Here is a 25,444-nt window from a genome sequence, read left to right as displayed (position 1 = left end):
GGCCTAAGGACCCTCGGTATATCAGGTCTAAGTCGAACAAGCCCAAGTCGAGCGATAAGCAAGACCCTCCTCTGGAAAAGACCTTGTAGACGTCTACTGCGCCTTCTATAACCCTCATTTTGGAAACTATTATCATTGGGGTCTTGCACTCTATCGCCATACAACAAGAGATTGGCTTCTTTGCGAAGTCATCCAGGACCAACAGGAGGATCCGTTTTAGCAGATTGCGCGGCAAACAAATCCAACAAACTCGTCCAGATACCTCCAGCCCCTCTAGGGCTGGAGACGATAGACGCGCAATAGCTATCTACGCTCAGTTCAGCAGTAGAGGCAATACCAGTACCAGGCGAAGGTCTCTCTTAGAACTGCCAGAACTATTTATTAGAAATATCGGACTCGATATACAGTAATAAAATAATTACTTCTGAGATTTAGCAGGCTGGACGTGGTAGTATGTTGCCTTTTTACAGGCAGGACTTTGGCGGTGGAGATAAAGAAGACAAGCAAGAAGAGTATAAAGAGTTTGGAGATGGTAGGGAGGTGTAAGATTTGTTGAGTTTGAAGACTATTATAGATATAACTCAAGCACTTACATAAAGAACTTTGCTGTCGGCTAATAGATTTATAATATTTTCTAAGAGGCCAATATTATTATACAGAAGAGCCTCTAGCTTGATTGATGGTTTGAAAATGACGATAGATAGATCAGTCGCATTAAGTTGGGTATAGATATCGTAATCCTGAGGTACTGGCCTAACCGTACTGGCGTTAGAGTGCATACAAACTGCATAGTCACAATTAGATCAGGAACTGTTTTTTATAGGAAGCAGCTTACAGAGCTTCTTAAATGACTCCAGCTTCTTCGAATATATAGGCGTCAAGAGGGCAATTATGTCTGCTTCAGGGTCCTTCTTCAATGCGACCGTAACCCGATTTAACATTTCGGTATTCCATTATCTTACTACCGACGCCTCCGGATCTTGCTTTGCGAACACGGGTAGTCGACGATGCCTTAGTTGCCGAAGTGACGGGGTTGTAGCATCCATATATAAACCCAACGTGAATGTGCTTTACGATGCTGACACAAGATCAATAAGTAGCCGAGAATATTTTTGATTGCGAGGTCAACCATATGTATTTGGTGAGTCTACTAGGCTAGCTACGCAGGCTATTCCAAGCCTTAAGGGTTCTCTTATCCCAGCCGAGTTGAGATCGAGGCAAGTGGCTGGGGAACAGTCTCACCGGTTCCATGCCCAGTGCTTCATGGTAGAGATTTATCTACGCGTAGTACGCGTAGTCCATCGATGGCAGTAGTCCACTCCAGTCGTTTTGGTAATGGTTGATAAACGGTCGTAGTCGGTGGATCGTACTGGTTGTACATCTCAGTGTTCCCGTCTGTCTGAGGGTGTTATTCGGCATATCTAACTAAGCCCACAATCCCCGGGTTTCTCTGGATGAACGAGGAGCAGCCAGGGTTTGATCCGACGATCATGACGATAAATAAGGAGCACTTATTGAAGGCGAGCGGGGCGGTTCTACTGAGCGGATCATCATTGACGAGGTGACGCATCATGCGTCTTGACGCACCCAAGGCACCGCCGGTATCACGTACGTTACTTCGAGCTCATGCCCACCCAAACCTCAAATGAACCGATCCAAGTGGCTGTCTTTCAGAAATGAGCATCCAAGTATCCAAGTATAAAAGCGGCAGCGTGATCGTAACCTCGTTGGACAAAGGCTCGGCCCGTCCCTGACAAAACTTTGGGCCTCACTAGAATAATCAGGAGAAAGTTATTAGTAGAGAGTATGTCACCAAGGCTACTTGTTTAATCCTTCTTGATCAACCACATTCAGTTGCTTCGCACGATCCGACTGACAGCGTGGGCCCATCGTCCACTTTATCATCATTCAGTCTTGAGCTCCACTGGTTCTCTCATCAGTTGATTTTACGTCGTTTTATTGAAGTTTGGCTTTGCAGCCCCTGCTTCGACTACTTCTCTCCACCACGTACAATGGTACATACAAAATCAGTTGCCGCCGCTCAACCTCGGCCAGCAACCGCGCCCCCTTGTCTTTCTTCTACTACCACACCACCCTGTGTCTTTTTTGCTCTCCTTCTCCCTCCTCCTCCGCCAGGCTTTCTAAGCCGATTACATGCAACAGGAGATGGTGGTATCATAAGAACACAATAATCCATCGAGAAAATGACCAGTCCCGGGCCAGCGTCTAGAATGTACAGGCAAAAGCAAACGTAGGAAAGAGAAACGAATATGAGACAGATTAGGTCGAGACGGAGATATGTCGACGCCGAGTCATGCGTTGGTTGTTAAAACGAAGAGAAAAAGAAAGCTGTCTCTCCTCCGGGGGGTGTAAGTCCCCACGAGGGAGCGAGGGAGAGTCTGCACGGGGATGTGCGGGTTTATCAGACACAAAAAGAAAAGAGCGAGTGAGATGCTGTTTGTGGCACTACTGTTGGCTAGTTCAATGCAAATAATGCAGAACCATGTCGGCAGCCTCAGCAGGTATTCAGTCGAAGGGGACGATGCTCCCAAGAACATCATGGGTATATCGGTGGCTCATCAGAAGGGCGCGCGCAGAAGGGACTTGAGTTGGGCGTCATAACTATTCGTCAACGCTGCGTCTGCTCTACACTCGCTGCCGGTCGCCAAGGTTCAGCCAGCTCATATCGGAAGATGTTGATGCCATGGCGAGCTGGGGTTGGTTGCTCACGCCCGACGGAGCGCCTGGTGGGGGTGGCAGACCCGGTGAGAGTGGTGTCCCAAAGTAAAAGCTGGGGTTGTAGACACTGCTTGTCGCCCGGTCAGCGCCCCAGGGTTTTGCTGACTGGTGTGATTCCCACTGGTCGTTGACGCTCTCCGGGATGCCGCTGGAATAGCCTGAAGATGACACCTTTGAAGAAGGGCGTTCGATCTTTCCAGCTACTCCCTCCCTGAAGGGAATATTACCATACTGCTCCACCACGGGACTACCCGAATTGACACGGTTGAACTCAGGGCGGAATTCAAAGTTCAGAGGTGGCACAGTAGCCGAGTCTTGGGTGACTCTGGGGTTACGAGGCAGGTTGTGGGTCTGAGTGGTCGTTTGTGAGTAATGCGAGCTCTGGTCATCTGAGACACCAGTGGCTCTCTTAGGACCGCCGAAGCCAAGAATCTGCAGAGCGCTACCCCCGGACCAGTACCGGTTCCAGCCAGAGCTTCTTCGCATTCCATCTTCAGTATCCATCGGTCCTGGTTGTCGGGGTCTGGGCTCAGCCACACTCGGGTCGAAAGCAACTCCCCGAGGCTCTTGGTTCTGCAGGGCAGGATGCTGCATCTCCTGCAAAACAGGTTTGCCGATAGTAGCCTTCAGCTGCTTGTGCAAAGAGCTGACGGAGCTTCGGGTGGTGTCGTGGCTAGGCTTCCGACTCAAGCCCGACGGCTTGGGCTTTCCGGCACGACCCATCAAGATAGCCATAGACGAATAAGATTCTTGAGACATCTGGGAGTTGTGACCAAGGAGATGGCCAGGCGAAGAGGTCGGGGGAGGGGCGTCATAAAAGACCATGGGGGCTTTCTCGTCGGAGGACAGGCCCCTGTTGTGGTTGCCCTGGTCATTCTGGTTCTGACTCTTCTTCTTCCGGCGCATGAATAACAGAAGCAAAATCAAGACGGCAAGGAATCCGAGAATTGATCCAAGCGTGATACCCAGCACAGCATTCGAGCCCAGGCCGGAACCACCACTGCTTCCAGCGACAGCGGCAGCCTCGGTTGAGGTGGCTGTTGCCGTGGCACTAGTATCAGAGAGTGTCAAAGATCCGGAGGCCGTTGACGATACAGTGGAGGTGGCAAAGGTCGATGACGCATCCGTAGTCAATGACGCATCCGAGGTCAGAGTTGAGGACTTAGTCTTAGTAGAGGTTGACTTAGTCTTGGAGGTTTTCGTTTTGGAAGAAGTTGTTGACGAGGTGTCCAGAATCTGTTGTTCCGCGACACCGGCAAACACCTTGGTAGCATTGAGCCAAGAGTTCTCTGTCACATCGAACATTGCAATAGGTTCGTTGGCGTTGCCGCCCGAGAAGACAACTTGACCGTTTCCTTGGGCAACGGCGAAGTTGGATCGGGTGGCAGTCGGGGCAAGAGTGGAGTTGTACTCGGGCCACTCACTGACAGTGAGGTCACGCTTGGCAATGACGGGAGAATTGGCAATGGCAGCACCACCGGCGTCCTGGACAACAAATCGACGGACTTCGTTGGGGGATGTCGAGAGATCGAAAGTGAGGAGGTTCTTGGAGTTATCTGATCCATCAACAATAACAGCCTGCATGGAAGTCAAGTCTTTGGTCAGGGGTTGCTCAAGAGTAGAGAATTCTCTCCAGCCGTTATTAATGTTGAAGATGGGAACAGCAGTGTTTGAGACATCGCCGCCAACGAAGCAAGACTCGGCAGTACTCCAGTTCAGAAGAATAGGACTAATTGCCGGATGGGAGCTAGGGTTGTGGGATATAACGTTGAAGGGTTCGGATGCCTGGATGGTCCAGGTTTCGGCGGAGGCGGCCTGTACTCCATCGCGGCTACCAGCGTAGATGAGGATGGCATCGCTGTCCTGGATGTAGGTCGAACCATGCCACTGGAGGTTCTTGGAGATCAGGTTAGTGGGGGTGACGGTGGTCCACTCGCCAGTCGAGTATGTGTACTTCTGCAGGCCGGTATATGCGTCTGAACCGCCAGTTCCACCAACAATCCAGAGAATTCCGGCACTGGAAGCATCAACACAGACGGCCCCAGAGACCACCTCTCCCATCGTCAGCTCCTCCCATTCTGCATCTTTTTTCATGGCGAGAGACAAAAACCCCGAGGGTGAGTAGGAGTAAAGCTTGCCATCGTGGATGACGGAGCAAGAGCCGTCCAGCGACGTGGGTGGGTCGGGCAAACTCATTGCGATCGAATTTCCCAGGATAACCAAGGAAGGCGTTTGAGACTAAAATCAGTGGCCTTATGAGGACATGGCGTGGCAAGTTCGATTTCGGGAATGAGTTGTCGTCGCGGGTGTGCTCAGTCGTACGGCCACGGGCCAGTAGCGGTTGATGTCGTCGAGTTCGACAATCGAAAAGAGAGTACCGGCGCGTCGAAAGAGAGGGGCACGGGATCCGGTGGAAAAGAAGGCGTGACGTTACGACGCAGAAAGTGAGCGGACAAGACAGCTACGAGCAAGCGAGGCTGTGGATGAAAGCTGAAGGCTGGCCGAGTGCAGCGGACTGACAGCTTGTTGTCAAAGGAGCGGTTGTTCACGACGGAACTCAAAGGAAAGGATTCGGACAATTGTCGACGAGAGCTCAACACCGCAGGTGCGAGGGAAGAGAACGAGGTCGACGAAAGATCGAGGAGAGGCTTCGAATCGCAAGAGGGCCGTCCGGAGGGGATGGGCGTAAATAGGCTTCGTCGTGGTCGCGGGAATGGGGAATGCGGCGTGGTCGAGCGTTGGCAGGAGCCCCTGGGCAGCCGGGAGGAATGGAGCGTGGTGTGCTGGTTCGCGTTGGCAGGAAGGAGGGGATTCAAACAATGGCCACGGGCAGAAAGCCTCGAACTCGCTCTCGTGCCAGACGGTGTTGCGAGGTCTGGAATGACAGCAAAACGTGAAAAAAGCACGGGGGGAAACAAGCGCGAATGCAGCAAACGAGAAGGCAGGAGAGGAGGAGTAGAGCAGCGAGACAGACGGAGAGACAGACGAGACACCGAGCGAGCGGAGTGGCAGAGGCGAGACAAGCGGCCTACAGCCCATGCCCATGCCCATGCCCTTGCGCGCCGTTTGCCCACCCAAGCCTCAGCAGAGCGCGAGACAAGCCCAGGCCAGGGTGAGCACAGGGGGTACGAGCCAGTAGGCAGGCTCAGAGAGAAGCCAGACAGGGGTGTGAAGAGAGATAGGCACAGCATCCTACTGCGCTACGTAGTACAGCTGGGCGACCATGCCTCGCACCGTTTAGCAGCAGGGCTAAGCTTCCAGGTCCCCTCGTCGTCATCCGTGCCCGCGCTGGCTACGACTTCGCAGGCTAAGTTACTGCTAGGGGCACTTGAATGAAGACGCATTGGATCGCAACCCAGCCGCCAACAGCGGATTCAGAGGGAGCCGGGGCTGCATAAAATACGTACCTGGGGACATCGGGGTGGGTTAGCTGGGGCCGTCGACATGGCGCAGGGACTGGGGCTCTCGGATAGGTCAGATACGAAGTGAGGTGCCTGCGTTTGCTCTTGCTTCACGAGTCCCTTGAAGACGGGCGTGGGGCGCCCAAAGAGGCTGGCGCGCTCCCGATGCCCAGCGCCCAATGCAGCCATGGCTCACCAGCATTCAGCCCTCAGGGGCAGCCCGCCTCCCATTCGCTAATCACGCGGTGCAACAAACGTTCCATGTCGCCTGGCGCAGGGGTCCCGGCGGCCTGCGCAGCCTGCCGATTGGTGGCATCGCTGTAGTCGACGGTGGTCTTCAGGGCATTCGGGGTATTCTCGACGACGGTAGGGGACCAGAAGCGGGCTCCTCCTCAGGGGACTCTTCGGGGCTGCCTCAGGGCATGCACACGCGCGGGCATGCAACCTTGGGAATCCCTGGGAGGGTAATATAATCGGCCTCTCCCCCATTCATCAAACGCAACCCCCCAGGCAATAGGGGCAAGAACTATTGGATCTTTGGCCTCTTGGTGCTCTCCTCTGTTGCGCTCGCCAACCCTTTTTCCATCAAGCGTGCGTGTGCGTGATGCTATTGCCAAACGAACTATTACGCTTGTGCGATGAGCGCGTGGACAGCCAATGCAACGCACGCACAGGCTGGACTCCCAGAGCACAGGAACGGACGCGAGTAATGAGTCGTCAGGCGCGCGTCGCCCGTGTTCTCTGCGGCTTGGCACGCAGCGCTGCGGTCATCTCTGCAGGCTCACCACGCCGTTTGTCTTCTGGAATCGCCGACGAGGGGGAGGGGCGAGAACGTGGTCGACGCATCGCCACCCGTACGCAGCAGCATGCCCGCTAACGGCGTGTTGGGACGAGATACATGCCTTTGCCCGCGACACGACGACGGAAAGGTCTCAATGTGTAACGGAGTGAAATGCTATCCACGTAACCGGCACCGTGGCTCGGTCTTCCTTTGCTCCTCTAACCCTCTCAACCTGACACGCTCCGTCGCGACGGGATGATATTTACATCAGCGTGTTTCCGCGCCGGGGTGAATCGACTTCGCTTGCTGGCTGACGACGGTCGGCGACTCACCGGCCGAACAAGATTGGAACAAATCCGTCAGTGAGAATTACGGACGGGAGGCAGGCCCTGCTCCCGGCTACGATGTTCTCGGCTATTCGCCCGTTCGCTTGCGAGTCCTCGATGTTGCACCATGGTGGTGAGTGATACCCTCATGGTGTCTTCACCATGGAACCGTCTACGGCCATGCCATGTCCATACTCCCGGCCGCAATCCACCAACCAGCGTCACCAGCATGTCTGGGGTCCCTCGGCCACTCCACTCGTGGCCTCTCTTGTGAAACGCGCCATGGCGGCCTCCCCTTGCATTGTCCAGCTAAATTCTTAATCCATGATCCCTGCGATTGTGGGTACGGTGCTACACGTACTTTCGTACTAGTCGTTTCTATCTCTGGCTCTCTCCATCCTCTTCAGGCTGTCCTCTTATGCGCGCTGGGTCGCTGGCGGAGCATTGACTGACGACCTACCACACAAGGTAAAGTGCGGTACGTCGATACAGTACATTTTCGGATAGCTCCCAGGTGGCTCACTTGCAAGCCGGACCGTTGTGATTAAAGTCTCGAAGGAGGAGCACGAGGCGGGGCGACACGTCGATCCTCATCGTCCCATCGATAACATTCGCTCCACCATCGTGTTTGCCATTGCTCCGAAGCCACGGCGTCTCACACAATCGCAATCCCAATGCGCCGTCCCGGCCCCCAACGCACATCATTATTCCATCCTGGGAAAGTTTCTCTGCGGATGGAGCCAGAATCCTAGACCCAGCCAATGCTAGAACCTGCCAAATGCCTATCAATCCACAACCATGAATGTCGGGATTGATGCTGCAGCACAAGTCATCACGATCGTCCAAGCGTTGACCAGGCATGCATAAAGGTCCCGGGCTTCAACAGCAATATCCAAGATGCAAGGAACATCCATCAGCCCACTTCCATCCCCTCCCTCGACTCAGATACCTAAACATGTTTGATAACGGATGGCGGATCCTCGGCCGGCTCCAACACTACAGAGTAAACCTCAGACTTTGACATCATTCACCTTCAAACGCGCATGCGGCTCGACGGTAGATTGTCTCAAGTGTCATCCATCCTATCCTGTCCTGTCCTATCCCATCCCAAGCCAGCCCACTATTTCGCCAAACAGCTTCCTGAAAGCCGGCGCTTGACAATCACATGTCTCCCGTAGAATGAATGCTAGAACAGACAGATTCCCATCTATTGGAGCAATATCTGCTGCCGCTAGCCGGCGGCCAGAAAACTGGCCTACATGCACACATTCTGCACAGTAAGTGAGTACAGCTCTTGTCTACAGATGTGTCTACAGATGAACGGTCTGGCCGCCGACAAGCTGACCTTCCTTTCCAATCGGCCACTGCCGCTGCATGATGGCTCCACCAGCCGCTCACTGTCACCTCCAGCCAATCTCAGCCTGTACCCAGTGGCGCCCGTGATCACGATGCCTTCGTAAGCGCCAGCCCAGTGACGGCCCCTACCCTGCAGCCAAGCTACTCAAATGCACCTCCTCAGTGGTTCATCATCTGAGATGCAATCTTCTGCTCGTCACGGCACCATGCCGAACCAAGGCGCGCGCCTCGTGTGCATCATGTCGAAGATTCGAGGCCTACCAGCCGCAACGCCCGATTGGTCGCCTGCGATCTCCACACGATCTTGTGCCAACACGGAGCAGCATTTGTCGAAAGCAATACAGGCCAACCAACCAGAATCCGACGCCATTGGCAATTGTCGAGTCGCCTACCCGCATGATCAAATTTGTTTCTACAGGTGTTTTCGCCCATCCCTCAATATCACATATCCGCCAGCCAACCGCATCCCCTTACCTGCTGCACTCTACGTACAAGTTGGTGAAGGGTTCACCTTGGCAAACTCGACGCATGGTCTGCTTTGTTTCACCCGAGCGTGCCTCCATACCGAACCGTGCCGCATCTTTAACCATGTCACGTTACTTCATCTCAATAGTCAATTGTGGTGCCATGCATCAATTTGTCTGTTACACCCGAAATCTTATTCTATACAAGCCGATCCTCCTGTCCCGAGGCATTCATCAATTTGCATCGGCTCGGATCGTCCCCCTTAGGCCGTCTATAGTTTGCCCGAATCGCCCCTGTAAACTCCGACATTGACCCAAACAATCGCTTCTCAAACCGTCCGCCACCCCTTACTTTTTTATCTTTGCACGTTATTTCCTGATGCCCCAATTCCTTTGCCATCGGGCTTGTGCTTGGAGATTTCTTGAGAACTGACCCTGCCCCTCCATGTTCGAACATCTTAGATAAACCCTGCCCTTTATTGAGTAGCCACGGCGAACGCCTCTGGCGGAAGTTGTGACTGTAAACCCGTTAGTCCATCGTCCAATACGTCCAATTGAGATCCACTCACCTTCTTCTCATTGAAGATAACCAAGGCCTTGTCAAACTCCCAATTTACTTGGGTCAGGCACATTTCCGAGTATTGCGGCGTCATACCGGTTTGTTTCGAGAGTTCCGCAATCATCGCCTGGTGTTGGTTTGGAGTTGCTGGCTCCGGGACAGATGCTGCGAAGACGTTGGGAAGGGGGCTGTAGGCTCGGAGGGATAACATGTCGCTCACAACCCGGATTATTCCCCTTCCTGGTTTTCCCGGACCCAGAATAAACGTACGCGAGAAGCTGCGCTTGCCAGTTGTATTGGCCGTCTGGTCGTGTTCGTCGAATTCGCCGTGTACTGCGATGATGAGACCGTCGACTCCGATCGAGTTTTGGCCATTGGGGTCCACCAAGCCGGGCATCGGGTGGCAGTCCATAATGTATTTGCTCAGCTCCTGTTTGATGTCGGGGTGCCGGGTGAATGGGAGCGTCTTCCAGGCATCACCAATAGTGTTGGCACCCTGGAAAAGTCGCTGCACTCGGGCGTTTTGATAGTTGATCTTGGTTAGATTCCGGGATAGTTTGATGTATGATGCCCAAGGCATAGGTGGGGGGGCGTCTGCATTTCTGACAGAGCGTGTATCGATGGATACGGAGAATTGGCTGTCCTCGTCGTAAAATCTCGAAACGAGGCCGGGTCGGTCGTTGTCGTAACAGGTAAAAAACTCCAAGAGGAAGTTCTCCCCAACACCGCCGACATCGCGGAAGTCGGGTCCGTTTTGCGGGATCGCCTTCGGTCTCGACGCAGCCTCCTTCTCTGCAATCTGCTCAGGGGTTCGAAGTTGGTGTCCGTTTACACTCTGCAGCTTTGGGAACCACTCAAGTAGAGTCACTTGGAAGTTCGGATCGGCCACCTCGATGGGGTTTCCAGTCATGAATATCGTCTCAAGGTGCTTGAACTTCCCTTTCCAGCGATCCATGCGTTGCATATCAGCAACTTGGTTCCCACTCATATCGAGGTTCTTGAGATGGGGGAAGGTTGTGGCCACCACCTCAACCTGGACCACATCGTCAATGTTGTTGTTGGCAAGACTGATGCTTTCAATGGCGTCCTGTTTTTCTTTGTCCGTCTTGAAGAGACCATCACAGATGGCCATGAGACCTTTGAATGTCTTAAGAGCTCGCTCTCGGTTGTCAAACATGCCAAGGCTGACCAAGTCTGTGTCCGATGCGAGGGAATCGAGTTTGAGAAGCTTGTTGTCGCCCAAGTACCTTTGGCTGAGAATCGATTGAAGTCTGGATCGTAGCTCTTGCGTGTCCTTGGATTCAACCGCTCTGTTGCCCTTTTCTGGCATGTCGGTTGCTTGGATAACCTCCAAAGGCGTGCCGGCGAAAGTGAAGGTGTTCAGCTTGATCAACTCTTCGGCGTCCGCCTCGCTCGCCCCTATATAAACGTAGTCGCCGACGTAATGGCTCTACATCGAGTTAGCAGCCGTGTTGGATGTGATGCTCCGATGCGGGAGGGTGGTTTTTCGGCTGGTGGGACGCAGCCCTGGTTTGATCATTGTCTCCTTGCCCGTGTTGAGCTGGGACTACAGCCGTGTAGTTGTGCACCTGGAGTTGTGTCAATAACATACCTTCTTTATCGCAATGTTTCGTTTGTGTCGTCCGGTGAGGAATGATGAAGCCTTCCGTTCCATGAAGGCAAGGAGATCGTCCAGTCCTCCGCCAGGGTTACTTGCAGCTTTACTCTGCTTGAGACCGCCAACGCGCAAAACCGACAGGCCGGACATGTCTTGCTGTCGACCCTTGCCCTTGCCCTTGCCGGAAGCTGCACCTGATATGCGCGAGGCAAGAGATGACGCAGAGCCGTTGGTCAGGTGCTTGAGCACATTCTGAGCCGTTCTCGAAGGGCCCTTTGCATTCAGCGATGTCGCAGCACGAGTGGAAGGTCGAGTTCTTGTGGTGTTCGAGTCGGCGGGTGTGGTTTTCTTGGTGCGCGCACCTGCGCTATCCATGTCGAGGTCGCCATCGCCATCGGCACGGGTAGAAGCGCGACCTCGCTTCTGAATGCCGCCCCTCGTGGTCTTGGCCGTCTTTGACTTCATAGCTGAACTTCGCGTCTCGCGACCAACGGGCGCACCCCCACGGCCTCGGGGAGCCATAGCGGCGGTGGCGAGATTGAGTTGAAGAAAAGTGGTACGGATACAGTCTCCTCTCTCGCCGTGTGTGTCTGCTTGGATTGAGCAAGGGCGGCGGCCGTGTTGCTCGAGTCGGCTGAGTGATTCGGTTCCGTATTGTGTGGAAAAGTTGAAGGAGGTTTGCCAGGTTCAAGGCCTTGTTGCAGAAAGAAGTGGGAGTTTATCCAGTGCCCCACTGGAGCACTGGTGTGTTCCAGGCTCCAGGCGCTCAGGCAGCCTTGCTTGCCTAATACGGCCTAGCGCATGAACCAGACTGCAGAACATGACTCTGGGTGTCCGCGTGACGCACTCGACAGCGTTATGTTATTGCACCTTGATCTAATTAACAAAGACGTTTTTTTTTGGACAAAGATAATCAAGTCCTTGGTCATGGAGCCGTGATTTAGTATGTAGTAATCCAGGCTAGTGTCGATTGCAAACGGGGGCGAGATGTATACAGCGTGTACCAGCATCCTGCGTCTTGGCTCGGGAGGTAGCTACTTGGGGTTCAAGGCTCGACAATGGGGCCCTAAACTCTTATATGCTAGAATATAGTATCTCGACATTCATTTTTGCCTTGAGGTTGAGCTATAACGGTTCAAGTTGGGTACCTAGGTACCTTAAGCTGTGATGGTGAATGAGTCACGTGATGTGGTAACCATTTCGCGTTCCACTTAACCCGCCCAGTCCCGATTGATCAACCACTGCGACGCGTCTCTCATTCATACAGCCTGGTATCAGCACCGCAACAGGGTTTCACGCCAAAATCACGATCGATTCACAGTCCCCGAGATGCATTAAATCTTGGGAGTTGACCTCACTTGACCTTAGTTGACCCCCGACGACTTCTACCACTTCTCGAATCATTGTCTGTCTGCCTGTTCACCATGGACAGCGACGAATTCGATGATGGGATCGCCGATGAGGACTTTCTCACTGCATTTGACCAGGTGTCTTCATCTACTGGCCCCCAGAGTGCTGCATTAGCATCTTCCGGGCTTGCAAGTGGTTCTCTTCCTCCGAAAACCCAACAAGCTTCTGTTATTGCCGCCTCCCTTGAGCTAGAAGACCTCCCCTCAGACGCATTCTCATCCCCAGAACCCGCCCCAGCACGGGCACTCACACGAACCATCTCAACAGGACCGGCTCCCCGCACAGGGCTGAGCCGTACAAACTCTGGAAATTACCGTCAAACCACCCTTTTTGGTGGATCCCTATTCCCTGATGGCCCAAGTCTATCCCAACCCGCAACAAACAGAGCTTTCCGTGTCGACCTACCTCGTGAGGAGCCGAGTCACCATGAACTCGACAAAGAAGCGATGGAGACCTGGGTGTACCCTACGAACTTGGGTGCTACCCGAGATTACCAATTCAGCATCGTGAAGAACAGTCTTTTCAACAACACCCTGGTAGCGCTGCCGACTGGTCTCGGTAAAACCTTCATCGCCGCGACTGTGATGCTCAACTTTCACCGCTGGACCAAGCAAGCCAAGCTCGTATTTGTTGCACCGACGAAACCCCTTGTGGCACAGCAAATTGACGCCTGCTACCACATCGCCGGAATCCCACGCTCGGAGACGACATTGTTGACAGGCGACATCCCTCCAGCCTTGCGAGTCGACGAGTGGCAGAAGCGGAGAGTGTTTTTTATGACTCCTCAAACGCTCTTGAACGATATTTCTCACGGCTACGCGGATCCGAAGTCCATTGCTCTGATGGTCATCGACGAAGCACATCGAGCTGTAGGGGAGTACGCGTATGCCAAGGTGACAAAGCTCATTCGTCGCTTCTCCAAAAGCTTCCGCGTCCTAGCGTTGACAGCCACACCTGGTTCGAAGATTGAGACGGTGCAGGAGGTTATTGACAATCTTGGGATATCCCATTGCGAGATTCGCACAGAAGAATCCATTGATATTCGACAATATGTTCACCAAAGAAATGTTGAGCAGGTGGTGCTGGATCCTTCTGACGAGATGATGCTCATCGGTGAGCTCTTTACAAAGGCCCTGAAACCAATGACGGACAAATTGAGCTCGCAAAACATCTACTACGGGCGCAGCCCGATGGCCATGACTGCATACGGCCTGATGCAAGCTCAAAAGGAGTGGTTTGCCACGCGGGGCAAGCACACGAACCAAGGAGTGCAATTCATGATGAGAGCCGTTTTTAGTGTTCTCACGAGCATTGCGCATTCGATCAAGCTGCTCAACTTCCATGGCATCAAACCCTTTTACGACAACATTGCCGACCTCCGTAGTGAGCAGGAAGACAAGGGCGAGAAGGGTTCCAAATACAAGCGACAACTCATTCAAGACTCTAGCTTCCAGGAGATGATGGACAGAATTTCGAAATGGCTGAGGACGGATGGGTTCGTGGGCCACCCGAAACTGACTGCTTTGGCTGACACCATTCTGAACCACTTCATGGACCGTGGTGAAGGGTCCGCAACACGTGTCATTGTTTTCAGCGAGTATCGAGACTCTGCAGAGGATATTGTTCGCATGCTGAATACTCACCAACCGCTCATAAAGGCTAGCATCTTCGTTGGGCAAGCAGATAGCAAGCGAGGAGAGGGAATGAAGCAGGCACAGCAAATCGAAGCTATCGAAAGGTTCAAACAAGGTCATTTCAACGTTCTTGTTGCAACATCGATTGGTGAGGAGGGTCTCGACATTGGTCAGGTCGATCTCATTGTGTGCTATGACTCCTCCGCATCGCCAATTCGAATGTTGCAGCGAATGGGTCGAACGGGACGAAAACGGGCCGGAAACATTGTGCTGCTTCTGATGCGAGGCAAAGAGGAAGACCAGTTCGCAAAATCAAAGGATAGCTATGAGAAGATGCAGAAGTTGATTTGCGAGGGGAGTCGGTTCAACTTCCGCTTTGACCTCTCAACGAGGATCGTGCCGAGAGAGATTCGACCAGAAGTTGACAAACGACACGTCGAGATTCCTATCGAAAATACCCAGGACTCGTCGTTGCCCGAACCCAAGAAGCGCCGGGTTCCTCGTGGCAAGAAAGTGCCGCCTAAGAAATTCCACATGCCGGACGGAGTTGAGACGGGCTTCCAGACGGTGTCCAGTCTCCTTGGCAAAGGCACCGCCAAAGGTACCAAGGCACGTCAGACAAAGCCAAAACGGAACCCGGAGCTAGATGATTTCGTCCCGGTGCCCGATCTCAAAAGCGTGTTCCTCGGGGACAAGGAGCTTAAGGAGCTTAACCGAGCGTATCGCGACTTACCCTTCAACCATAGCGTGGTCGAGGAGACCGACATGCCTAACATGACAGCCTATCCTGAGCTCCAGAGACGACTGCGCACAGTGGTCAAAGTCAAACACGGCACTCATACAAAGCGATGCGTTAAGATGTGGTATAAGATGGGAAACGACCCTGATAGCCTGGTACGACCATGTCGATCGGTAGACACCAGCAACTATCGCGAGATTCCGGTCCGAGCCTTTGTTGACTCTGACGGGGAAGTGGAGAAGGAAGATGCGCCGGCCAAACCAGCAGCAGCTCCCGCCAAGAGGAAGCAAAGCAGAAAACCCGCCCCCAAGGCAGAGTCTCAACCAAAAAGAAGGCGAGTATCTGCTAAAGCAAGCTCAACGTCCCGTGGCTTTACGTCTGTGGTGAGCTTGGATTTATCAGAAGAAGAAGACGATGATGATGACGAGGAGGAAGAGGAGGCAGAAGACGACGAGGATGAAGGTGTACCTGCCCGTCGAGGTCGGCCAAAGAAAGGGAACAAACCTAAAGGCAGGGGAAAGAAGAAGGCCCAGCGAAAGAGTGGTGGAATCAACAGCGATGAGATTGGGGACGACTGTGGCCGGTCCAGTGACATGATGGAGACAGACGGGTCCGACGATGGCGAGGATCTGGTGGACTTCATTGTGTCGGACAACCACATTACGTCAAGCATGAGGGAACCACGATCCACATCACCAACCACGGCCAGTCCAACACCAACTCCACCCGATCGAACGGAGAAGCCCTTCTTTGTGCCAACACAGTTTTCCGCGACGCAGGAAAGCGAGGATATTCCGGATATAGACACACTGGTGGGGTCGAAAGCAGGAGGAGATGAGTTGGAGCTGGGAGTCGGAGCAAGGCGAACTGTCCGCGCCCGCAGGGCCGTCCTGGATGACAGCGACAGTGATTTCTAAGGAAACAGTACATGCGTGCTTGGGAGTTCTTGGAGAGTCAAAGGGAAACAATTGCTTCATCATGGTAGGAAGGCAACACGGATGTACATTATTAGAAGAGCTATCTAGAAGACCACAGAGGTCGAGAAACACAAAGGACAGGACGACTTCATGACAGACGCCACCCGCAACGACAATGGGGAGTATCGAGCGAGCGTGTCGCGTAGAAAGCGTTTCGGTCCTTCGCCTGCGTCCAATATCGCGTCGGAAAAGAAGACCTGTTTGCCATCGGGTTAGCCCTTGATCTCCATTGGCATGTTCAGATGACAGTGAAAGACATCTCGAAGTTTCAGAAACCCAGTTTATAAGCACCACCACTCCCCGGCCGCTTCCGCCACGCACTCCCGCCCGCAGGACCGGGGCCCCCCCGCGTGCTGGCCTCGCGGCCGCACAGCAGGAGGTCGGGTCGACCACGGGACATGGAGCGGTAGAAACGGGGCGGTGACGGGGGCAGTCTCAGACGGCTCTTCCTAAAGCATGAGGAGGGTTGAAAAAAAGGAGCTCATCATGCGAGATTGAGGGGGAATGCGTGGAGGAGAGGAAGGGGGGAGACTCACGGTTCGGGGCGCAGGTTGGTGTGTCGAGGTTGGTGTTGGTGTTGAAGGACGGAGAAAATTGCAAAGCAAATGGCGTTTGGTTTTGAGCTCTGGTGGGGTCAATTCCGGAGGGTGTGGCTGATGTAGGCTCTGTGGCTGTTGCGAATTGGGCGCGGTTGCTGCTGTGGCTGGTGGCAATTGATGCCTGGATAAACGGCTCCCCTGGTCCGTGCAGCCAATCAGCGACGGGGTATTCTCGAGATGCCGGACAATGGCATCGTCACAATTGACTCTTTGGGTTCCCAGGTTCCCAGGTTCCCCAACCATCACCTCATCCGAGCCTCGACCCCTCGTCCGCCCGTCCGCCGCTCACCCGCGTCTTCTCCTCGTCGTCCTGTTCTAAATATTCCCCTGCCACGCCTAAAATCGCAAGAAAATACCATCATGGCTTCGACGGGCGTGTCCCTGCTCAAGTTCGTCGGCACCGTGTCGCTCGGCTTGCTGACGGTAAGTTTCCCGCCCGGGCGTCAATGAACATGGTTCCGCGCACCCACCACCCCTCTGTCGCAATCGTCACATCCCCGCGCCATCAGGCCTCGCCCCTAGTATCCTTGGCCTGGCGATGGCTTCTGTCGCTGCGTCTTCCTCTGAGCCATTGCTGCCATTGATCTCATTGCGCGTCGACGTCAGCCTGGCGCAATCCCACCCATCATCGCACCACTCCCGCTCGCTCCGTACAACCTCACTCCCACCAAGCACATGTCAGCTAACATCCGCATTCACAGGGCGTCTCCTACTCCGTCTCGACCCTCGCCCTCCCCGCTCTCCTCCGCCTACCCTCCTCAGCGTCCGCCTCTCACGGCCTCGCCACCCTCTCCGAGGCCCTCAAGACGCCCATCCTCGCCCTCACCTCGCTCGCCTCGGCGCCCTTCCTCCTCTGCTTCATCTTCGCCCCGCGCGCCTCCCGCCATCCCTACCTCCTCTATACCTCTATCCTCGTCGCCCTCTCCACCGTCGCCCCGGGCTTCGTGCCCCAGCCGACTCCCCGAGCCATCGCCCCCGCGCCCGCAGCCAAGCCCTCGGCGCGTGCCCGAATGGAGGCGAGCTACGAGGTCCTCGGCGATTCCCACAGCGAGCCCGCAAGCGAGGAGGAGATTGAGGATGTCAACGGCGAGGAGGTTCGCGCCAGCGTCGAGGGCCTGGCTCGGAGCTATGTCGCCAGGACCGCCCTCTCTGCATTGGGATTTGCCTTGGCTGTCATCGGCATTTGGGGAGACGGTGCCCCCCAGGCCGTCATCTACGTTTCCTAAGATGCTGCTCACAGGATGCTGCTTGCTGCATGCAACCTTGTTACAACTAATATGAGCACTGCTTTGATTTCACTTGCAACATGAATTGATGGATAGTGTACTTAGTACGCAGAACACATGGGCGTTTTCTTATCTATTTTTACCCTTTATGACTTCAAACTCCCGGTGGCCGGGAACATCTCCTGTCAGTCTCTCGAGGCAAAACCAAATAGTCGCAACTGGCATATTCAACTAGTAACCAAGACCAAATCACCTTTGAAATGCGCAACTCATGTCAGTATCATTATCAACTTGACCAGCAGTAGCTATAGCACAAGAAGTGAAATCCCACATGTCATGACATCCGTCACTCCCCAATTTCCACCCCAATTTCAGTGATACTCTCCACAATCCGAGCAATAGTTTCCACTTTTCGACTCATTGTCTGACCCGTCATCCTTGCCATCCTTCTGTTTCCACGCATCATTCAATCTGGCCGTCAATTGGTCCGTGGCAAAGTCTGTTGTCGGCTTGTCTTCCTTATCCTCTTTATCCGCCTCGTCTTGGTTGTCCTCTTCTCGAACCTGGACGCTGAAGTATCGAGAGGCCGAGTACTTCTCGCCTAGTCTCTTAGCCACGTCATTGGCCTCAATCAGGCTCACCAGCCGGCGCTTGCCGGGATACTTCTCCATCGTAGTCAGGCAGAGATCCCACATGACCGGCTTGATAGCTTCATCGCTCAGCTTGTCGCCGTGGCCATCTTTTCCAACGCCCATCGAGCGCAAGATCTTGGAAATCTCATGTGTGCCGTAGGTTCCGCTCAGATCCAAACTAGCCAGCAGCTCCCTTGTCTGCTCAGGTGTCTGAACCTGCAGGCTGGCCTTGTTGGCGAACTCCTCCGGCTTCTTGTTTACCAGTGAAACAACCGTGTCGTTCTTGTCCAGCTTCATGTCCTCTGGCTTCGCGAACCTTACTCCAGTGAATCGGTCGTGTGCGAGCTCCGCGGGGGTGCGGCCGACCGCATTCTCCCGATAGAGCAGACTAGGCTTAAAGGTAACCAGGACGTGCACCAGCGAGAGCATGTTGTGCATAATAGCCGTGTGTAAGCACGTCTCTCCTGCACCATTCAGCATCTCCAGCTCCTCGCCCTTCGAGTATTCAAGCAACAGCTGGAGCATCTGAACTGCATCCTCCTCCTTCCCGTACGGCTTGCTGGAGTAGCTGTTATAGTAAGAGCCGTATCGATATCGGTTGAGGTTCTCTGGCTGGACCCCTGAGGCTTGTGAGACCCAAGTATGGAGAGGGCTGTTACCGTTCTCATGGAGATTCTTTCGTTGCAAGAATAAGTGACTTCGCAGGCCAGCATCTAAAACGTCAAGCAGGCCACGCAGTTGGTGGGCTTTGGGGTTCCTTGAAACCGCCGCATGCAGGATGTTCTCACCCTTCACATTACGGGTCGACTGGTCGGCATTTGCTGCTACCAAAATCTTGACGAAATCAACCCGACCAAGTCGGCAGGCGACCATCAAAGGCGAGTCACCTTGCGAGTTCTTCTTTTCGAGTGATCCAGGGCAAGCTTCGACGAGGTATTCAAGCAACTCGTTTGTAGCATCGCTGGGCGTAGCCAAAACCGCACAGTGAATCACAAGATCATCTAGGTCCTTCGTCAGACTCAACAACATTTTGGAGGACAAAATCAAACTTACTGTCAGCCCCAAGCCACTTTGAGATAGCTCGGTCGAAACCACCTGGACTCTCTTTGAGATGCTTGAGTCTGGAGTCCTCTCGGGCCGCCTTGGATTTACCAAATTCGCCGTATAGTCTGTGGGGGGCATCTCCGAGGAAAAACTCCACACTCTCGAGGCTTCCACCAAGGGCAGCATGGAGCAACGGCGGCGTCTTGAGGCCTGTGGTCTTGACAACCATGTTCCGACCAGCGGTAGCCCAATCATTTCTAATTTTGGTCAGTGTCACTCCCTTTGTTCAATGATTCTCTGATGCAACGTACCGTTTCTTTCCATAGACGGTCAGCCCTTGGTAGAATCGCGGCTTCCGCTTCATCTCAACGCCACTCTTCTTGACAAGATGATCCAGTGGGATGCCGGCACCTGTGCGCTTTATGATCAAGGCAAGTTGATGAGTCTTTCCATTTTCAACGGCCCAACGGAAGTCATTCTGGGAAAATGTGAAGCTCCCAGACGATGGCTCGTCACTCTCATCATCATCACCCTCAAACTTCTGACCCGAGTAGTGCTGGGCCATATCCAAGAGGGCCTTCAGTCCGGGTGTATCATCCTTGGCCATGACGTGGATGAATAGACTTTGCCTTAAGCCTTTGTAGACCAGTTTTCCATGCTTGCTTTCGAGTGTCGGGACGGCCTCGGAGAGAACCTGGAGGGGCTTAGTTTGAGATTTAACTTGCATCGAGACTTGTCCAATGTTGTCAATTGTGAACTTCTGGTCCACCTTTTCCGAAACAATGCGTGGCTCGCTGTCCTCTGATCCGAGATCATCAGAGTCTTCGTCAGAGTACTCCTCGTCCTCTTCATCGCGTGTCTCCATCTTGAATCGAACCTTCTCCTTGTCTGGTGGGGACCACTGGGCCTTGACAATCTCGAGAATTGCCCGAGCTGTCTCGAAATGTCCGCGGCTGAATGCGAGCGAGAATGGAGTGTTCCAAACGTTATCAGATACCGCAAGCTTTAGTGGTGGCTGGTCCTGATCAGGTCCCCAGGCTTGGAGGGACAGACCCTTGATTTTCTCGATATCTCCATCCCAAGCTGCTTCCATTCTGCGACGTGTTAGGGGGCGCATATCCAAATGACCAAGAACACTTACAACTCAACATAGCCATCTCTCCTTGCCACCGTCATCTCACTATCGTTTCTAAACGAGAAGATGTACTCATATGGCTTGGGGGTAGACTTTTCGAACGTGCTAAGGTTCGTGGAGCCCCGCTCCTCAGTCTTGATGTCGGGACGAAGATCAGCAAAGATCTTCCCTCCTCGGCTGACAATAGCCTCCTCCAGAGACTCAAAACCCTTCAGGGCGTCATTGATAGCCTCTGTCTTGTCTGTGGCGCCCGCAAGTTCCCCAATTCGTTTTGTCTCCTTCTCGTAGGATTCTGTTTGCTTCTTGAAAGTCTTTTTCGTGGTGTCGATGTCATGCGAAATAACACAGTGAGAATAGGATCCCATGGTGAATTTCTCCAAGTAGGAATCGATATCCAACTTCTCCACAGGCTTTTGGACTCCGCTTTTCTCTCCTGTATACTCACGTAGTTTCTTGATCGAGAACTTGACCATGTCCAATGCTGACTCTCCTTTGTTCCACGAGCGCTGATACTCATTGTAGATCAACCGTTCGGTCTTTCCAGTGAGACAGTTTGGATCAGCACCGTGTTCAAGAAGCTTGATTGCCACCTCAGTGCTGCCAGATCGAATGGCAGTAATCAATGGCTGTTCAAGTGACTCTTTGTACTTTCTTTCGTTTTGCTCCAGAGTTCCCATATGGCTGGCTTGTGTTGGCGAGACCTTGGCAGCCTTCAGCCACGTTTCAAAGTCAATCTGACTTCCCGCGCCGCCATTCAGCAACTTCATGATAAGAATAGGGTCGCCATGCTCGACTGCGCTGTGAATGGGTGCGAGGGTCTCTGGGTTCCAGTACCCTCCACCGAATACCATGTGGTTGATGGCTGTTTTCACGCCTGTCTTGTCGTTGTCCCAGAGAGTGTCAATAAGGTCCAATTTCCCACTCGCAACGTATCTATGGAAGGCAGTGCAGCCGTTGGAGTCGCCCTGGGAGGAGGTGGCACCAAGTTTCAGGAGAAGCAGAGCCATTGACTTTGCCTTTTCCTGCGGGAGTGAAAGCGCCAATGTCAGCGTCAAGATTGCGCCTGTGTCCGATGACTGGTTGTTGAGAAACTTGACCGGAAGGATGGAATCGGCTCCGTAATCGCACAGAAGCTTGACAGCATCCTCATGACCCTCAGCGATAGCAAGGTGGAGTGGTGAACAAGGAACGTCCCATGCCAAGACATCGATCTGGTAGTAGTCCGGCTCGTCCTCGGATTCATCTGGGACGAGGTCGTCGTTTTGGTCTTCTCCCTTCTTGACCTTGACAAACGACCCCGTAGCCATGGAGGCGGTGTCGACGTCAGTCATCTCCTCATCAACGAGTTCACCGTCAGACTCCTCGTCAGACATAGTATCATCAGAGTCCAGAGCCTCTTCCTTTTGGTCGCTTTCTTTCTTGTCTTGACTTGCGGCCTTGGATGCCTGGCGACGCCTGTCCTGTCGTTCTTCTTCGGCCTCTTCATTCGCGATACTCTTCTCCATCAATGTCTTGATGATGTCCGTGTTGCCCCTTGAGGCAGCGAGATGCAGTGCTGTCTTTCCGTCAGCCAGGCGGGCAGTGATCCGTGACCCGTGGTCTACAAGACACTTGACGACCTCCGGGATAGAAGTCATGACGGCCAGGTGCAGCGGCGATCGTCCTGTGTAGTCTCGCTGGTTGGGATCAGAGCCTTCCTGACTGAGCCAGTTGAGGACGTCATCAACGTCACCATCAACGATTGACTGACAAAGTCTAGCAGTGTTTCCAACATATGCCATATCAGTCCAATCTTTCTCCGTTAAGGGGTTGAAGGAACCAATCTGCTGCCTGCCAGGGTCGTCAATGAGGAAGGATACCTTGCCCGAGATATAAATCTCAGCCTCCTTCTCCGCCACCTCGACCTCTTCTGGAGTGACAGCTGCTGGGCAAGAGCCACAGCAGTCCTCGATAACATCTTCAACGCGGCCAAAGAACGCCGGATGGCGATGCAAGTAAACGTCTCGTTCAGAGGGCTGATTCCACTCTGCGTTGAGAAGGAGATCGCGTGTATAGCAAAGCTTCTCGATACGCTTGGCATTGAAATGCTGTCCGTAGGGAACGGTAAAGGTATGGTAGTTGCTGATGTCCTCCTCCGAGAGCCAATCAGCAATCTCATCTTCGTGGTAGTCCTTGATGTTTCCGTGGAGAGTATTGTTATTTCGGAATACAGTAGGTCGGCCACGTTCCTCTCGCCTCTTGTTAAGATACGTTTCTCGAGCAGATGTGGTGGGAAGTCTCTCGAGGACGAGGAGGCGAGCCAGCCCAAGGGTCCTCTGAAAGCTCCTCTCAAAAATGGTGGGGTCAACGCGAGAGCGATCCAGATCGGGCCAATAGACCTCAAAGTTCCGGTGAGAATACTTGGAAAGACGATTCTCGTAGGAAGGACTGCGTCGAGTGAGGTCGACGTGGTTTATCTGGGTAATGAAGCTGCCCAGTGCTCTGGGAGTGACATAAACTTGCTTGCCGTCATAGGCTCCGCCAGCAGCATCAATGTCGAAACCTGTAAGGATCTCGCTGACAGACTTATAAACGCGCAAGACGATCTGTGGCTGTCAGCATCGGTGTATGGATTTCTGGAGATGGTTTATTCTTACCTGTACATGTCTAACGGGGTACTGGCTGGCAATTGTGATGGCATACTTGGTCCTCACCACCGTAACCTCGTTGAGGAGTGCATCCCGGATGGCTTTCTCGATCTGCTTGATCTTTTCAATGGCTTGTTCGTGGTTAAGCCCGTAAAGGAAGAGATCAACATCAGATGCTGGGCAGAACTTCTCATGATAGTACTCGCGCAGCTTACGCTTAGTCGTGTTGAATAGCTTGGGGACGGGTAGGAGACAGTTGACGACGGAGGAACCAGCGGCGACAACATTGTTCCAGTCCATGTCAACAAGGGAAGATTCAGAAAAGACATTGAAGTTGTGTTGGTACTCGGCGAGATTGGCCACAGTCGCAGGAGAGCCGTGAGGGCGACGTTTGTCGTCTGGGAGAGCCATGATATACCGAGACTTTTCTTCGTCGGACTCGGCCTCGAGGTCTCTAGCACGAGTAGTGATGAGTTTGGTGTCCTCGGTGAAGAGAGGGAGGACATTGAGGTGAGGGTTGTTCAGGATCGGGTTCTGACGGTCCTGGGCGTAGACGGAACGTAGAGTGGCCTCATAGCTTCGATAGGGGTCCATGATTTCGGCCATCGATTTGTCTGGGTGCTCTGAGATGTACCTGGCCAGCTCCGCGTGGGGAGCTGGAAGCTGTGGAAGGTCGGCCATGGTTTCAATGGGATGTGGCAGTGGGAGTATGAAAGGAAAGGCGGGAGAGGAAGAAATTGGAGAGTGAGAAGGGGAGGATGCAGATGACAAGTGGTGGTGAAAGCGGTAGTGAAGACTTGTTTGTCGGGCGTTGGGGAAACGGAGGCGGGAAGGTGTAAGTGGTGGCACCAGTGGGGGAAGGCGCGGAGGGGTAACAGCAGTAGCGCGGCGGGCTGCAGCAGCAGTGGGAGCGGAAGCACACCGCAAACAGAGCTGGCTACAGTGGGTTGTTGAGTGTTGTAATCTGAGGCAATGATTCCAGCGAGAGAAATCGAATGACAATGGCGGGGAGGAGAACTGAAGATGTGATGAGGGTCCAAGACGATGTGGATGAGGTCTTGTCTGGAAACGGAGGGGAGGAATCAAATTGGCTTTATAGCCAGCGCACCAAGAGAACGGCCTCCCTGAAGCCATTGCATCTGCCCAGCCAGCTGAGCTACACTGCCGAGGCCGTCTCCAGCGCTTGTACAAGGACCATCACACCGCCGCCGCTGGACGCTGGAGATGGATCATGGATGTGCAGAGCAAAGCAGCCGGCTACGCCTATAGCAGGCTAGCACGTCCGCCGAGACGCGACGCGAGTCCCTCTGGCGTCCGGAACAGAGCGTCAGGGTGCTGTGCTGCCTGGAGCTGGCACGCGAAAGCCCATGATCGGTGGTTGCTTGCAGCTCTGGCGTTTCTTGTGGTTCCGTTTGGCACCATTGACCCCGCTGGTGCCTGGCTAACAGGGGGCCATTTCCGTCATTGACCTCACCTCACCAAGCTGCATCACGCTCGTCCACATGACACAAGTGATGTATCGTGAATTCAACAAAGTTAATCATGACATGCCAATACAAGAGGACTTCATGCCTTCCTCGTGATTCATCGTGATTCATCGGCCGATTCCCTTCGGAGACCATCCGCCATGTTACACCACCAGGCAGAAACCCCCGCCTCCATCTCACCTCCCAGATACTGCGCAGCATCAGTTCGCTGTTGGAGGAGAATATTCCCGACAGTTCCGAGAACTCGTTGAAGAACCCCAGGTCTCTCATCCGCAATCTCTTCGTCGTCTTGAAACCCCAAGTTCAGCTGCGAGGATTGACTCCGCAATGACAGTGTTGGGCGGGTTAGCTCCTCAGCCGCAGCCATGGTTGTCCAACAACATCTCGTGCCAAGAACCTCTAATAATCAAACCATGCTAGAGCTTCCTGTCCCCAGCTCCTCGCAACATTTTTCTTCTGTATTATCAAAAAGCTTAACGGGGGAGACGGCGTGTATTTGATCCAATCTGCAAATGCCATAAATCGCAATTACCCAACACCTACAAGTGCCCAATACATGGGTACACGTCCAGCCTCACCTTCCTCAAATCCTCTCTCGGCGGTCATCTCCACCACGATAACATCTTTTCAGATTATCCAAACTCAGATGGAGTTTTGCAATTAAGCGTACGTTCTTTAGTCACTCTATTT

The 25,444-nt window shown here is 53.6% G+C and overlaps 5 protein-coding genes across 5 annotated transcripts; 2 read left to right on the top strand and 3 right to left on the bottom strand.

The window, feature by feature from the left end:
* Positions 1 to 2,646: 2,646 nt before the first annotated feature.
* BGZ61DRAFT_525375 (uncharacterized protein) lies at positions 2,647 to 4,935 on the bottom strand (the record flags this gene model as incomplete). Its single annotated transcript, XM_046252748.1, has 1 exon — positions 2,647 to 4,935. The coding sequence occupies one exon, from the start codon at positions 4,933 to 4,935 to the stop codon at positions 2,647 to 2,649; it is 2,289 nt and encodes a 762-aa protein (XP_046111995.1).
* A 93-nt stretch (positions 4,936 to 5,028) lies between these two features.
* BGZ61DRAFT_470677 (uncharacterized protein) lies at positions 5,029 to 6,050 on the top strand (the record flags this gene model as incomplete). Its single annotated transcript, XM_046248113.1, has 3 exons — positions 5,029 to 5,183; positions 5,262 to 5,905; positions 5,953 to 6,050. The coding sequence occupies 3 exons, from the start codon at positions 5,029 to 5,031 to the stop codon at positions 6,048 to 6,050; spliced, it is 897 nt and encodes a 298-aa protein (XP_046111994.1).
* Positions 6,051 to 9,461: 3,411 nt separating this feature from the next.
* Positions 9,462 to 11,091, bottom strand: BGZ61DRAFT_10744 (uncharacterized protein). The gene is made up of 2 exons (XM_046236892.1): positions 9,637 to 11,091; positions 9,462 to 9,585 (listed from the first exon to the last, which is right to left on the bottom strand). Exons 1-2 carry the CDS (start codon positions 10,954 to 10,956, stop codon positions 9,544 to 9,546), a joined length of 1,362 nt encoding a protein of 453 aa, XP_046111993.1. The 5' UTR covers positions 10,957 to 11,091; the 3' UTR covers positions 9,462 to 9,543.
* A 1,417-nt stretch (positions 11,092 to 12,508) lies between these two features.
* On the top strand, positions 12,509 to 17,829 carry BGZ61DRAFT_407857 (type III restriction enzyme; the record flags this gene model as incomplete). Its single annotated transcript, XM_046243181.1, has 3 exons — positions 12,509 to 15,393; positions 15,463 to 15,878; positions 17,305 to 17,829. Exons 1-3 carry the CDS (start codon positions 12,669 to 12,671, stop codon positions 17,827 to 17,829), a joined length of 3,666 nt encoding a protein of 1,221 aa, XP_046111992.1. The 5' UTR covers positions 12,509 to 12,668.
* Positions 17,830 to 18,200: 371 nt separating this feature from the next.
* Positions 18,201 to 23,948, bottom strand: BGZ61DRAFT_337133 (uncharacterized protein; the record flags this gene model as incomplete). The annotated part of the gene is made up of 5 exons (XM_046239028.1): positions 18,201 to 19,462; positions 19,515 to 19,762; positions 19,817 to 20,599; positions 20,647 to 23,225; positions 23,277 to 23,948. 5 exons carry the CDS (start codon positions 23,946 to 23,948, stop codon positions 18,201 to 18,203), a joined length of 5,544 nt encoding a protein of 1,847 aa, XP_046111991.1.
* Between the last annotated feature and the right edge of the window lie 1,496 nt (positions 23,949 to 25,444).

This window comes from Ilyonectria robusta (genome assembly GCF_021365365.1).
Source record: "Ilyonectria robusta strain PMI_751 chromosome Unknown BGZ61scaffold_1, whole genome shotgun sequence".
NCBI lineage: Eukaryota > Fungi > Ascomycota > Sordariomycetes > Hypocreales > Nectriaceae > Ilyonectria > Ilyonectria robusta.
Note: the sequence above shows the minus strand (reverse complement) of the source record. Positions and strands in the feature narration are given on the sequence as shown.